This window comes from Cornus florida, unplaced genomic scaffold, assembly GCF_030987335.1.
Source record: "Cornus florida cultivar Cherokee Brave unplaced genomic scaffold, ASM3098733v1 CherokeeBrave_3.0.0_Hap2_Chr09, whole genome shotgun sequence".
Lineage (NCBI taxonomy): Eukaryota > Viridiplantae > Streptophyta > Magnoliopsida > Cornales > Cornaceae > Cornus > Cornus florida.
In genome coordinates, this window is record NW_026775579.1 from 83,898,171 (window position 1) to 83,913,667 (window position 15,497).

At 33.1% G+C, this 15,497-nt stretch overlaps 1 protein-coding gene across 1 annotated transcript; it reads left to right on the plus strand.

The window, feature by feature from the left end:
* Positions 1 to 12,464: 12,464 nt before the first annotated feature.
* Positions 12,465 to 15,190, plus strand: LOC132274754 (ras-related protein RABA5c-like). The gene is made up of 2 exons (XM_059776087.1): positions 12,465 to 12,952; positions 14,677 to 15,190. The coding sequence occupies exons 1-2, from the start codon at positions 12,622 to 12,624 to the stop codon at positions 14,997 to 14,999; spliced, it is 654 nt and encodes a 217-aa protein (XP_059632070.1). The 5' UTR covers positions 12,465 to 12,621; the 3' UTR covers positions 15,000 to 15,190.
* Positions 15,191 to 15,497: the final 307 nt, after the last annotated feature.

The following is a 15,497-nucleotide window of genomic DNA, read 5'->3' on the forward strand; positions in this document are numbered from 1 at the left end:
CAATTTTAAAATATGAAAAAATAATATATACAAAAATACAATATCTAAAAAGTTAAGGGGGCACATGCCCCTCTTAGCCTTAACCGGCTCCGTCCTTGCCTAAATATTGAGGAAAGAGTTTCTATTTTTTTTTCCTTAAAGCTAACAATAATTTTTTTGTTTTTTTTTTAATCTATATCACTATAAAAATATTAATTGTATTTTATAATATTATTCATATAAATATGTACATATTTGATGTAATTTTAGTGGAAAGTATATTTTCAATTACCGACGCTTCTGGATTCCTAAAACCTTGCAATGATTTACTAGCTCTAGAATCTATACACCAAGTATCCATAAATTCAACCACGCTCAATTATGAATATACATATTTCTTTGCCATGTGTTTGCTTAAAGAGCTATTGCTTCAGTGCCTTGATTGATATACATATTTCTTTGACATGTGTTGGCTTAAACAGTTCTTCCTTCAGTGCTTTGATTGGCGGCAAAGAAAGTAAAGAAAACAGTTTCCTCCGTCCTCAAAATTACAAATAGTTTTCTTCACCCTCAAAATACATTGTCCATGTTGATACAACCATCGACCAAATATTATTGTCAATCTAAACGAATCAATTTACTCTCTCTGAAGTTTTACTGTTGATGTTTTTGTTTTCCTTCTTCGATCTGTCATTTCTAGGACACTTTTTTTGTTTTTTGTTTTTGTTTTGTGATTCGCTTCGTATTTGTCTTCATTTGTGTATGACAATTGAAAAAGTATCAACAAATTATTTGAACAACGAGAAGCTGATTTTGCATTCAAATTCCTAAGCACTCCTTAAATTGTGAAAAGATATAGAGTTACAAGAAGAATCCATAATTACTGATCGAGAGAAGGGAAAAAAAAAAAAGTTGCAGAGCTTTGCGATGGAACATGAAAGAGCAAGAGAGAAGTTGGATAAGAATGGGAGTACGAGGTGATAGAAATCCATTAAAACACAACAATGATCTTATTGAGTAACGAAATTTACACCGTTTATTTTAATTTATTTGTCTAACTAAAATGTTTTTTTATCTATTTGATAGTGTAAATAAGTTTAAACACGAGTTCCATTCAATTCATCAAAAGAATAGAAACCTGTTTGATTAGATAAATAGGTTTGAAATTTTGGTGCAAGAATCATGAGTATTTGTTGTTATATGGTGGAAGTAGAGGGAGGAATTATTTGTTTGTCTTTTTTGTGAGTTCTACCGACAACATAAAATAGAAAGCAAGGTGAGTAATTACTGAGAGTTTTGTTTGGTAACTGTTCAAATTTTCATTTAATTAACTTTTGACTGGGAGAATTATTTTATAAAAACTAAGGAATCATTTGGGCTTATTCTATTCGGGTTGCCTCTATGTTTCTTTCTAATGTGGTTTTTTGCAGAAGTTGCAGAGGCAATGATTGTTAGAGAAAGTAAGTAGTTGTTGAGACAATGGGGCTATGATGTGCATGTGAAAAAAAATTTCTTTGCTCTTGTTGCACTGAGCAACAGACACATTCAATCGTTCCTTGTCATATATAATATATGCGCAAGCATGTTATTACATGAATGATTCAATCACTGGTTATGTTTCAACGTGTTCATTTTCTTTTTATCCCAATTTTGGAAGATGTGAAAATGTTGCTAATGGATAATTGAGGGTTTCTAAAACTAGAAATAAGGTTGCTCATAGAAGATCTCTAATGGGATGCTTGGCCCGTGTGGTTATTGAATGTATTTCAGGTGGATTATTCTTCTATTTTTTGATTACTGAAATTTTGTTTTGGTAAAAAAAAAATAATAATGAGGAGGTTAAATGTCTTTATTTTTTGTTTTAATATATTTTTTTATACAATATTTCTCTTAAAACTAAAATAGACATTAATGTCATTTTACCACTACTGACAAAAGAGGGTAATGTGCCATTGTTTTGGTTATTCAAAAATTATTTGGCAGAGTTATGTGTCACAAAATGATAACGCGGAGGATTAAGTGTAATTAATCCTAATCATTCCGTAAAGTTGAATTCCAAATCTTAAAGTGTTACTTGCTCTGTTTAAAAAAGAATGTTATAATTGGAGTATTTTGAAACAGAGGTAGTAGTATATATGAGTGTCAATTTAGTAAATTCACACTCATATATACTGCTACTGTACTGCCTCTTTTCCACATTTATGGGGGATGGGCAAATTGACAAGCCTAGTCAGAGTAGCCCAGCCCAATTGAGAGGGCTTTTTCCCAAGGCAAAGTGACAGCCAGAGTGGGCCCAGCCCAATCTGATTTGGTCGCCCACTTTGTTTATTTGATTAGTTTATGCTGCGTTGGATTATTATAGAATATTGTAAGGGTATAAAACAAACAATATTTGAGAATAATGTAGAGTTGTAGATATTTTAAAATAGATATTAAACTCTTGATTATAATGTATGATAGCCATTCATTCAAGAGGAGGGTGTCTATAAATAAAGTGATAAGTTAGGAACTTAATTCATGAAAAACAAGTATTTCTTGTTATGTGGGCAATGATAGAAAAATAAAATTAGTGGAAACAATGAGATAATGGAAGATTCACAATTACAAATCATATTATAGAGAGTCAAATACGTAGAAATGTTCAATAGAAATTGGTTTTTAGTAAATTCTAGTTGGGTTTGGGAATTAGGGTTAGGTTTTAGGATAAATTACACTCACACCCCTTGATGTTAGGTCATATTTCAGTTAGATGAAAATTTTGGTTTTAACTTTCACTTACGCTCAAATTTATTTTTTTGCCTGTGAATTGACACTTTTACCCTGAATTTTTTAATACAAAATATATATAATCTTAAATGACAAAAAGACCTCTCCGTGTGTATATATATACAGTATATTATTTGTACACATAATCCCAAGACCACCACATCATTTATGGTCCCTAGCAATCCTAATCGTTCAAACACACACATTAGCACCCCTCTCCCTGCATGCCAATCCTCTTCAGATTCCTCATCAACGATTTCACCCACCCACATTTTGGATTGAAATTTTGGTAAAATTCAATCAATGAATTATACAAAACATATAATTAAATCTATTTTTGTGAGATTCAAAGGACAGTACTGCTGATGGCCAGTCATTTTGATAGCCATTTGATTTCATTTCATCTTTATCTGAGTTATCTCTAAATTATCATGTTATGTCCTCACTTTCACACCGACCGCATCCCTACCTCACTATCTGAATGGTGGCAGGGAAGCGGCGGCGGCGGCATAGAGCTCTGAAGAAACCACCGGCGATGATAATGAACTTGGAAGACGCCGGTGAGTTGGGCGAATTTTTCGTGTTTGGGCTAATTTTCCGGCAATAATGAACTTACCGCCTATGGACAAAGAGCTGACGGGCTACTACCCGGTGAGCCGTCGGAGGACTTAGCGAAGTCAACGATTTTGCGGAGAGAAATCAAGCAATCATCGGCATGGTTGTTGATTTTTCTGATCGATTGAACTACTGTTTGCATTGAGATTGGAAGAGGTAGTTTGGAGGGAGGAGAGGTCAGATTCCGGCGGCTGATCGGATCAGAGGTGGATGAGACGGCGGAGGGTGAGGTTGGGGACGAAGTCGGCGGTGTTGAGGATCTGCATGGTGGCGAGACAGGTGTTGTGGCCGGAGTTTGGTTGATGGGTTGGGTTCGTAGGTGACGCCGGTAACGATGAAGAATTTGGTTAATGGGTTGGCTTCTTTGGATATCTGTAGTTTGGCTGATAGGTTGGGTTCTTTGGAGCTGTTGATGGACAGGTGTTGTGGCCGGAGTTTGGTTAATGAGAGCTTGCTGCCGGAATTTGGTTGATGGGTTAGGTCTGCAGGTAACGTCGGTAAGGATGAAGAAGTTTGGTTGATGGGTTGGGTCTGTAGGTGACGCTGGTTAGGATGCGATCTAAGGAGTCTGGGTTGTTGTTGTTGTTGATGTGGGTTTTCTTGGGTTTGTGGTTGTTGTCTCTGGTTTGCTAGGCTAGAGGTGAAGAAAATGGTGCCGATCATAACGTTGATGGTGACAAAGGGTGATCGGTAACACCGGATGGGTCTGTGTAGAGAGAGATTGGAGGAGAGAGAAGATGGCTTATGTGTAAAGTATTTAGCTGATATGGATATTGCTTTGTATGTTGGGGGTAGTTTGGTCACAAAAATAGTCAACACCTGATCAAATGATAATATAGTCATTTAAAAGTACTCTCACCCAACCAAAAATTGACATTTGGAATGTGAGTGAAATGCTAAACCACTGATTCAAATATAAGTGAAATTTAAATTTAAAATTTTTATTTAGCTAAAATATGACCTAACCTTAAAAGGTGTGGGTGTAATTTACCTAGATTTTATTAAATACATTAAACTTTTCACAACCCACCAACCAGTCATTGGAATTATTATTATTATTATTTTCCTAAATATCATTGGAATTATTTAATTTGTTTAAAATAGAAGAAAAGCAAAATTAAAAGAGATATGTACTTATATTCATGTAAACAAACATAAATATTAAATAATGAAAAATTAACAGATACAATCCATAAATTCCTCCCAAATTCTTAGCCATGTGTTTGCTTAAAGAGCCATTGCTTGAGTGCCTTGATTGAATATACATATTTCTTGGACAGGTGTTTGCTTAAACAGTTCTTCCTTCAGTGCCTTGATTGGCGGCAAAGAAAACAGTTTCTTTCGCCCTCAAAATTGCAAAGAAAACAGTTTCCGGTTTCCTTCCCTTCCTGGCTCCTTGCTTTCTCAACTCAACGACGAATTCTCAAAATCATCCACCAAGACATATAGACAATTAACCTGATGAACAAGAAAGGTTTGCAACATAACTATATATACCAAATGGTCTATCCATTGAACCCAAATTGAAGACGTTGTCTTTGTTGATACAACCATTAACCAAATATTATTGTCAATCTAAACAAATCAATTTATTCTCTCTAAAGTTTTAGTGTTGATGTTTTTGTTTTTCTTCTCCAATTTGTCATTTCTAGGACCCTTTTTTTTTTTTCTTTTTTTTTTTTTAATGTTTTGTGATTGGCTTCGTATTTGTCTTCATTTGTGTATGACAATTGAAAATGTATCAATCAGCATTCAAATTTATAAGCACTCCTTAAGATATGGAGTTATAGGAAGAATCCATAATTACTAATCTCGAAAAAAAAAAAAAAAAAGAAGGAAGAAAGATTGCATAAGAATGGAAGTATGAGATGATAGAAACCCATTAAAACACAACAATGGTGGTCATTCTTTTATTTTATTTTATTGATAATGGTAGTTGAACATTAGAATAATATTTTATTGAGTAATGATAATTACACCGATTATTTTAATTTATTTGTCTAATTGAAGTGGTTTTTATTTATTTGATGATGTAGATACGGTTAAACAAAGGTTCCATTCACCATCAAATGGATAGAAATCGGAAAAACTTAAAAACAGATTCCCACATGTAATACTCAGAGAAGCTGAAGAAAAAAGAAATGATTGTCTTTTTTGTGAGTTCTACCGATAACACATAAATTCGTTTGTTATGAAAAAATAGAAAACAAGATGAGTAATTAGTGAGGGTTTTGTTTGGTAAATGTTCAAATTTTCTTTTAATTAACTTTTGACTGGGAGAATTATTTTCTAAAAAAAAAAAAAAAACAAGGGAGGAGGAGGAAGGTTAAGATATTTTTTTGCTATTTATCGAAATATATTTTGGCAATAATTTTCCTGGGTGAACATTTGGGTTGCAACAAATTATTCAGTTATATTATATACATTTCAATTTCTTTTCTTGCATATAATTATAGTTATCTTTTATAATGATTTTCAAGTAACGCTGTCATGTTCCACAGCCGACGATGGACAATTTTAATCACTATATCATAAAATAAAAAAATAAAAAACTCAATTGTTATTTTGTCATTAGTTGTCCTTTAAATAAGGAGGTGAATACGCTTAAACTCAATTGTGATGCATCATTTTGTTCTTCTTCCAACAGTTGTGGTGGGGCTTTTATTTTAAGGAATCATTTGGGCTATTCTATTCAGGTTGTATGTTTCTTTCTAATGTGGTTTGTGCCGAAGTTGCAGAAGCATTGATTGTTAGAGAAAGTATGTAGTTCTTGAGACAATGGGGCTATCACGTTGGAGAAAAATTTATCTACGCTCATTGCATCGTGCAACAGGTATATTCATTGTTCATTATCTTAGGCGTTATTACATTTACACTTACTTTACGGTGCAACGAGTATAAAAAAAAAAAAAATTCTCATCAATGTGGAGACTGACTTGTCAATCACTGGTCAAGTTTCAACCTGCTCATTTTCTTTCCATCCCGATTTTGGAAGATGTGAAACGGCTGCTAAAGAATAATTAAGGGTTTCTAAAAATAGAAATAGCAGGTTGCTCATAAGGTGAGTAAATTTGCTTTGGCAAGAAAAACTGGAGATCTCTAATGGGATGTTTGGCCTGTGTGGTTATTGAATGTATTTTAGGAGCTATTTCTTGATTAATGAAATTATATTTTGGTCAAAAAATAATAATAATAGGGAGAAGGAGGTGAAATGTCTTTATTATTTGTTTTAACATTTTTTTTTTTAGGGTAAAGTACATAAAACCCCTCCTGAATTTTACTCTCTTTCTCTAGAAACCCTCCTGAACTTTTATTTTGACAGAAAATCCCCTAAATTATTTTATTTTTTTGCAAAAAACACCAAGTGACACTATTCCGATTGGAAATTGGCATGTGACCTATGCTACACTTTCAAAATGACAATTTTGCCCTTATTACCCATACCCTATAAAACCCCAATTGAAAACCCAATATGTCAGTTGTTAACCCTAACTCGTATTATAGCTTCATTCTCTCTTTACTCTATGGAGGTCATTCTCTGCAAATCTTTTTTTTCTTCTTAATTGCCATTCTTGCAAATCACTAAATCAAGATAAAGTTTTACAATTTAAGAGCTAACATATGATGGATATGTATATATACATATATATGTATGTATCATATATGAATATGTTGGGCATAATGTAAAAAAAAAAAACCCTCAAATTTGTTGCTCAATAACAAACCATCTTTTTTTGGAATGGTAATAACAAACCATCTTGCTGGATATATATATAAACAAACAATACAATTTCTTTAAAAAACTGAAGCCGATGGATATATAGTAATAAGCAATAAAATTTCTTTCAATTATTCTTTTACTCATTTTTTAGAAGATGAGAATGGCCAAATCACTAATTATTGGAGAAAAAAAAAAAAATCTAACATTTTTAGGCTACCAAGAGCATAATCTTACACAAAATAGAGCAAACCAAAACCTGAAAATTGTCGTCAAGTCAATGAACAACTCTGGCGGATGGAATATCCCGAACCAACAAATGTGCAAACTCATCAACATACAAAGAAAAGTAAAATGTAGACCACACCAACCCATCATCACTACCCATTCTCCTAACAAAGGTTTTTTTTTGCCTAAATTTTTAAACCCAAAAACGGTTGACAGCTCAATCATGGCCGGCGTCAGATTCCGAAGATTCCTACAAAAAAAATAAAATAAAATAGCCATGGCAACCGAGAGAGGACAAGCAACAACGACAACAGCAAAATCCAAAGCTTCACTTCGTCTCCGTTAATTAGTTAATTGAGTAATTTCATGATTAATTTGGGTTGATTAGCCAAATTGGGTCCCTAATCAAAATATCAGGAATCAAGCGGGGTTGTCGTCGGTGGTAGTCGTGGATTGAAATGCGGTGCCTGAGGTTGCTATTGATCGGCGATGTTGTTGGCCGCTGGAGAACGAGAGCGTGGAGAGAGAGTGTTCTGCTAGGGTTTGGCGGGTTTTGTACAGACAGTTTTGGTACTAAAAATAAGGAAGGTAAAGTGGTGTTTAGCAGTTGGTGGATTGTGATAAGGTGAGAGCTGTGACAATCCTATTGGCTGCTAAGATTGTATTTAACACATCAGTAAGAACATGTACTAAAATGATACAACGGCGTCGTTCCACTAAAGGACAATATGGTAATCTTCTAACTCCGGCTATTTCCCGTGCCGGCCACTTTTGGTTTTGTCCTCAAAGTTCACTTTTTAAAAAGTTCAGGGGGACAATTGTTAGTTTAGAGGGTTTTCTGAAATTGGCTGATAATCCAAGGGGGTTTTATGCCCTTTACACTATTTTTTTATACAATATTTCTCCTAAAATAGACATTAGTGTCATTTTACCTCATTTAAGGCGACAACTAATGACAAAAGAGGGTAATGTGCAATTGTTTTGGTTATTTATCTGGCAGAATTATGTGTCACAAAATGATAATGAGGATTAAGTGCCAATTAATCCTAATCACACTACGATAAGGTTGAATTCCAAATCCTAAAATGTTACTATTTCTGTCTCAAAAAAATGTCCTTTTGGGACCGGGGGATTAGTGTTTTTTTATTATTTTTTTCTTCTTATAGCACTTGTATCGGTCCCATAACATATTTACCATCTAAATTAAGAGTGTGATTTGAAAGCGTGAATTCAAAAACTTACCTGAATCTTACCAACACCGCTATACCCCGGGACCGAGTGTGATTGTGGACTGAAATTTAGTTACGGTGTCTTTAACTATTAAATGACCCGATCATAATTCTCTTCTATTTCTCACATTGATGGGATAGGCAAATTGACAAGCCTAACCAGGGTAGCCCAGCCCAATTGATAGGGCTTTTTCCAAAGCAAAGTGACAGCCAGAGTGGGCCCAGCCCGGCTGAGAGGGCCTTTCCTCTACATGACCCATATGTTGATAGATGGAGGCTGACAAAAAAATTTTCTGGGGTCCAATGAATTTTAAGGCTCATCACAGATGTAGTATTTGATCTGATTTGGTCGCCCACTTTGTTTTTTTGATTTGTTTAAGCTGAGTTGGATTATTATAGAATATTGTAGGTGTGTAAAACAAAGAATATTTGACAATAATGTAGAGTTGTAGATATTTTAAAATAGATGTTAACTCTTGATTATAATGTATCCTAGCCCTCCATTCAAGAGGAGGGTGTCTATAAATAAAGTAACAATGAAATAATGGAAGATTCACAATTATAAATAAAATTATAGAGTCAAATATGAAGAAATGTTCAATAGAAAAAAATTATTATTTTTTCTTAAATTTGGATTGTGAATGTTGACTGACTTCAGTCTCTTATACTCACTTGAATACAAGTAAAATATGAAAATCATTAACTTTTTCCTTTTATTGATTGAAAAATAAAAAATAAAAAAGATAAAACAAACGAAATATATTAAAATTATGATCTCTTACTTACTACCCAAACACATATCTAATATTTAATAATTAAGTCATTTTAATATAAACTTTAATTATGTTTTATGATTTTTACTTAAACATTTGCATTCTATTAAAAAAAAAAAATGAAATATATCAAAATTATGATCTCTTACTTAGTAGCCCAAACACATATATAATATTTAATAATTAAGTCATTTTAATATAAACTTTAATTATGTTTTATGATTTTTACTTAAACATTTGTATTCTATCTACTTGGCTATGAGGTGTTTGATGTTTTTCGTGTTATTTGAATATTTGAATTAATTGAAGGGAATTGATATTGACGCTCCAAAATCTCTCTCTCTCTGAATAAAATTTTAAAAAAGTTTTTATAACACACTATGTTTGGTTATTATAATTTTAATATCAAATTTGTCCTTCCCTAGTAAGGTTAGGATTCTATCACCAAATGCAAATTACTTCCTAACCTCTCTTTCACATTCACCCTCTCTCTCTCTAAAAAAGGACTAACAGGATAAGTATAGATAAACAAAAAAAATTAATTATATAAAAAAAATTAATTAACATTTTACAATTGCTTGTTTATGAATACACACCTTTTTACTCACTCACAACCATACCCAACTATTAAAATAAGTATGTAAAAAGATTATATATACATTTGAATCTTTATCCGAGCGAATGGATGCTAAAATATTAAAATGAAACCTTAAGATAAGCTTTTACATCAAATTGTTATAATGTGAGAGAAAACATTAATCATTCTATGATAGGAAAAAAAAGAGTTGAAATTCTAAAAGACTCTCACAGAGAGAATAATATAAAATTCTGGAACAAATTAGAATCTTGGAAAGGTTAAAAAGAATTAGACAGTCATATAATGAGGGTAATTACAGTATTGAAAGTATAAGAACTAGACATGATGTGATGTAAGGATTCTTTTATAATTTCAATGCAAGAAGAAATGGGATGGAGCCCAGAGAAGAATTGTGGAACACGAATATCAACTCCCTAATTGCAACTTATATATATATATATATATTTTACTATTTATTGATCGATTGATTATTAAATTTCTTATACATGATTATTAAATGGATCGTATTTGTGTTTACTTATTTAATAGAATACTCATAAATCGACACGACATAATTATGACTTTCGAATACAAATTGCAACCCTATTTCTAATAGGTATTTTACATGACCTGTATCTCGCCATTGGGATTATAAATAACAAATATTTTTTAGGGTACAAAAAAAAAAAAAAAAAAAAAAAGCCCTAAACTTTACTCTCCCTAAATTAAGAACTGCTCCCTAGATTATAAAAAAAATTGCATTCTAAGGATAAAAGATCACCGGAGTTGCTTAAGTACCAAATTACCCTTTAATGGAACCACATAGGTTTTGGACATTACCCGTAGCCTAGTTGATAAAGTGCCCAACTTCTCAAGTGGGTGAGTTTGTATTCGAGCACCCCTCCCATTAATTTGTCCGAATAAAATATATATATATATATATATATATATATATATATATATATATATATTGAAGGCTTCAGCTGTGTTTTATTTATTTATTTTTTTAATCAATCTAACAGTCTCAACTTTGAGTTTAAGAATGTGTTGAAGGACTAAAATGAGTCAAGCTTGAAGACCAATTTTTTTTTACTCAACTAAAGATTTTGATTAAACAAGTCAAATGAGTTGACCTTGAATACCAATATTTTGAATCGACTCAATTATAAGTTAAATAAGTTGAATGTGAATGCCAATATTTTGAATCGACTTAGGCTCAAGTCAAACTAAAATTATCACAAACTTTTTTCTCGTTGAATTTACAGAAATAACTCCAACTACTTTGCTAGACTAAGTTCAATTAACAAGTGCAAGACATGGCTAAAGCATACTTTGTAGATGGGTTGTCGAATTTAACGATATTTAGGTTGTGAGTTATTAGAAACTTAGGATACGTTAGTGAATTAATGAGTGAGATTATTGAGCACTGGGGCTCCAATATATAATATAGTATCTCATCCGATAAAAATGATTAAATTTTTTTTTTTTTTTTCCTGAATAAAAAAATGATTAATTTCTATAAACAAGCCAAAATGGTGGATGGCTATGGGTTATTGAGAAGGCTTGGACAATGTGAGGTTGTTCCAAATTGGGTAAGGGGCTTTTTTTTGATTGAGAATAGATACAAAAATACAGGTAGATTCTGGTTGGACTTGGCTTTGCATCAAATTTAGAAAATTAGGTTTGCAGATTTGGCCACCACCCAAACAAACCAGCAATATGTGTGTGTGTGACTCTGTGTGAAATGAGTATTGCAAAGACCTGCATGGCATGTTATGATGAGCTGACACATTGATTGAATCGTGCTGGGGTGTCAGATGGTTGATATGGTCACCACTATTACTCGTGTGGGGGACCCAAATCAAGTAATTGTGGTTTCTGTTGCCGTCAAATTTATATATATATTCACAATAAAACACAACCAACATGGTCTAACCGTGTTTGGGTTGTGACGCGTCACATCATTTCCACCTGTAATCACCCACTCTCATATCTACAACTTTCACCCTCTCCTCTACCTGTAAGCTCATATTCATTTTATTTATTTTTTTATAAAATTTGGACCATTTAAATGAAGATAAGTTTTTTAAAAAAGAAAGAGAAAAAAGAGAGGTAAATTTAGTGGCCTTTTGAGGTAAAGTATAATAATAAAATTGTACGAGTTCAGGTGTAAAGCGGATAATATCATAACATATAGTGGAATGGACAAAAAAATTTAACACGATTTACAATTTTTTTTTTTTTTTCGTCTGTGCATTGGACCATTAATGCATAAGAAATGATTCGATTTCTAAATAATAGTAATTCAAATTCAGTTTTAAACAAAATTTCAACTAACAATAGGTTAATGTCAGTTTAACCTACTTAAATTGACTTTAAAAAAATTACTAGTTTACACTAGTCAACTTTTTTTTTAAAAAAATAAAATCTAAATGGTTTCATTTTAACTATTTTGCCAAAATATAACTTCAAATTACATAAATGAATTAGTAATTTATAGCGCGTGTAACACACAGCGCGTGATGTTTGCACATATGACATCTCTGACACTATTTAGCAACTCTCGGTTCCACACACATTAATAACGCACTTGCCTAACCCCCTCTTTCTTCTCCTCCTCCTCTTCTGCTCTGTGTCTGTACCTTTTGCGTTACTAAACTTGCTGAATCTGGAGATTCGATCATCAGAAAGAAAGTCTTTTTCTCTCTATATATCTATACATATATATATATATATATGGATTCGGATGAAGAAGGAGAGGAGTACCTTTTCAAGGTGGTGATAATCGGAGATTCAGCAGTGGGAAAGTCGAATCTGTTGTCACGGTACGCTCGGAACGAGTTCAACATGCACTCCAAGGCCACGATCGGAGTTGAATTTCAGACGCAGAGCATGGACATCGACGGCAAGGAGGTCAAGGCCCAGATTTGGGACACCGCCGGACAAGAACGCTTCCGCGCCGTCACCTCCGCCTACTACCGCGGCGCCGTCGGTGCGCTCATTGTCTACGACATCAGCCGTCGCACCACCTTCGATAGCGTCTCCCGCTGGCTTGATGAGCTCAACAGTAACCATTTTTACTCTTAATTAACTACTCCATTTTACTACTACTAATTTTTTTTTTACTGTTTGGTTGCTGAGGAAATGCAGGAAAATAGAATGAAAGTCCAGATTTTAATTCCATGTTTGTGTTGCTTTTACTCGTTGAAATGAGAAAAATCAAGGCAAATAGGTCAATGAATTGCTTGCTTAGGTTTGAAAAGAATGAATTAGTACAATTTAAGATTGAACTAAATTTGCTATGTGTTCTTTCATAATATAGACATATTCGATTCTGCAATATATATATATATATATATATAAGAGCTTTAAATTGATTCTGTATAACTTTATGGGATTCGGCATTATTTGATTACTTTGGCCTTTGAATTTTGGATCTGATTGGGTATTTTTAATGCTCTGGTCTGTTGTTTGATTGATTGATAGGGATGAATTTAATGATTTCTGGTAGGTAGATCTACATTTGTTTTTAGAACATTAGAATTGGAAATTTATTTATTTATTAAATAATAATTAAGGCAAAAAAGATTTAAGCTATAATTACCTCTTCTTTTTCTCTTTCTTTTTGAATGTGCTTTGGAGAAAAAAGCACTTTTGGATGAATTATCGAGACCACTTTTAAGCTTAATTAAATGCAACTTTTGACCCTGGTCCAACTCTGGATTTCAATGAACTAATGAATTATAGAGATCACTATTGGAAAAAAGTTGATTTATTAAAATATTTATGTATAGTATATAAAGTTGTACAATGTAATAAAGATGGGATCTTAATATAGATCAATCTACAATATTCTCCATATAAGTAGTGGATGCCAATCCCACGTATGGAATTGGAATGTACCCATTGCTTGGAGTACATTTTCCGAAAGATCATTTATAGGCATTATAAAATTCATGTGAACTGATTTTTCCGAAAACGGGAAGAATTGGAAACCTTTTCCTGCAAAAAAGGTCAGAATTGACTTGACAGTTACCTTGAAACCGTGCTTACTTTGAGCGAAACCTGGTCTAAAACCCGCGCATCAGATAAAGAGACAGTCGCATTTGAGTCATCTTCCCCCATCTCCATCCCTATTGGAACCGCTTCTCAAAGCAAATCTTCTTCTGTGAGCCATTCTTGCGTCGATGATCCGGTAAAGCTTTCGTTAGCATTTATCACAGAGAACAAGGTTGGCCAGATCTTCTACAATGTGTTTGAACTTTACATAATGAACCAAGTTTTCGGAATTATTTTTTGATTCTATTTCTTTCGAATTGATCTGGTTTTTCTGTATGGGATCTTAATTGACTCCCTTAGTAGATTTCGGGAAATGGATGGAAGTTTTGCCATATGTTAAACCTAATTCATTTGCAGTCTTTTGTTTCTAATGATTATTTAAAATGCTCCTTTTCTTATGGAATTTGCAAGATTATACATGTAGCCCGTGTTATGTATGTACAGTGTGTTGTATTCTGTGTTTTCTGCTAAATTCAGCGATTACAACCAAATTTTGAGATCATATGACGAGTTTGTTCAGGGTCCGGGTTGAGGCATGAGTGGACTTCGTTTGTAAGTTTTTCTTTAAAGAAGAGAGAATGAGAGATGTATAATATGATATATCCTTAAGCATTATGTCCTTATTGTGACTATATTGTTTCCATTAGAGATACTCTGATATGAATTTAACATGATCATTATTGTATTTTCTTTGTTTGGAGAGATTTAAAGCTATGATGAACAATACTGCAGCTCATTCCGACACAACCGTGGCACGGATGTTGGTGGGGAACAAATGTGATTTGGAGAACATCAGGGATGTGAGTATAGAAGAAGGCAAGAACCTTGCAGAAGCAGAAGGATTGTTCTTTATGGAGACATCTGCCCTGGATTCTACAAATGTTAAAAAGGCTTTCGAGATCGTTATTCAGGAGATCTATAACAACGTGAGCCGGAAAGTCTTGAATTCCGATTCATACAAAGCTGAATTGTCTGTCAATAGGGTAAGCCTAGTGAACAATGGGGCTGACAAGTCGAAGCAAAGTTGGAGCAGTTATTCATGTTGTTCAAGGTGAGTGTTTTTCTACTAATTTTACAAGTGGTTGCTATGGTCTTTTACTCGCCAAATAAGATTATTCGAGTCTTTTTAGTTAGAGATCAAATTTTTTGTGTTGTGTAATAAACTTATGTATAATAAACTGATATAGTGAAAGCTTGTGAATGCCCATTATTTAGTGAAATCACCCTTTTTGGTGTTCCTTGTCTAGTATTTTCTTTCAAAGGTAGCTATAAGCCTATAATGTACTCAGCATCGAACATTTGCTGACATGGTGTTGTCCCCCAAATGTAATGAAGGGGGTTTATCCTAATGCGGCAATGGTTAACTTGCACAATACTTTGGGCTTGTTTGGTTTGTAATTCTAAAAATAACAATTATTAAGAACTTAAAATAGAAATATGTGTAAACCGAATTAAACGGTGTGTTTTTTTATGGTATAAAAATAAAAAAACTGCTCTTAGAATGACAAACTAAGTATGCCTTTTTAAAACATTAATAAAAAACACAAACAATG

Excerpts from the sequence above, each read along its gene's own strand:
- LOC132274754 (XM_059776087.1), top strand. The coding sequence starts at position 12,622 with ATGGATTCGGATGAAGAAGGAGAGGAGTACCTTTTCAAGGTGGTGATA. Across the intron at positions 12,953-14,676 it reads CTGGCTTGATGAGCTCAACA|CTCATTCCGACACAACCGTG; the intron begins GTAACCATTTTT and ends ACAATACTGCAG.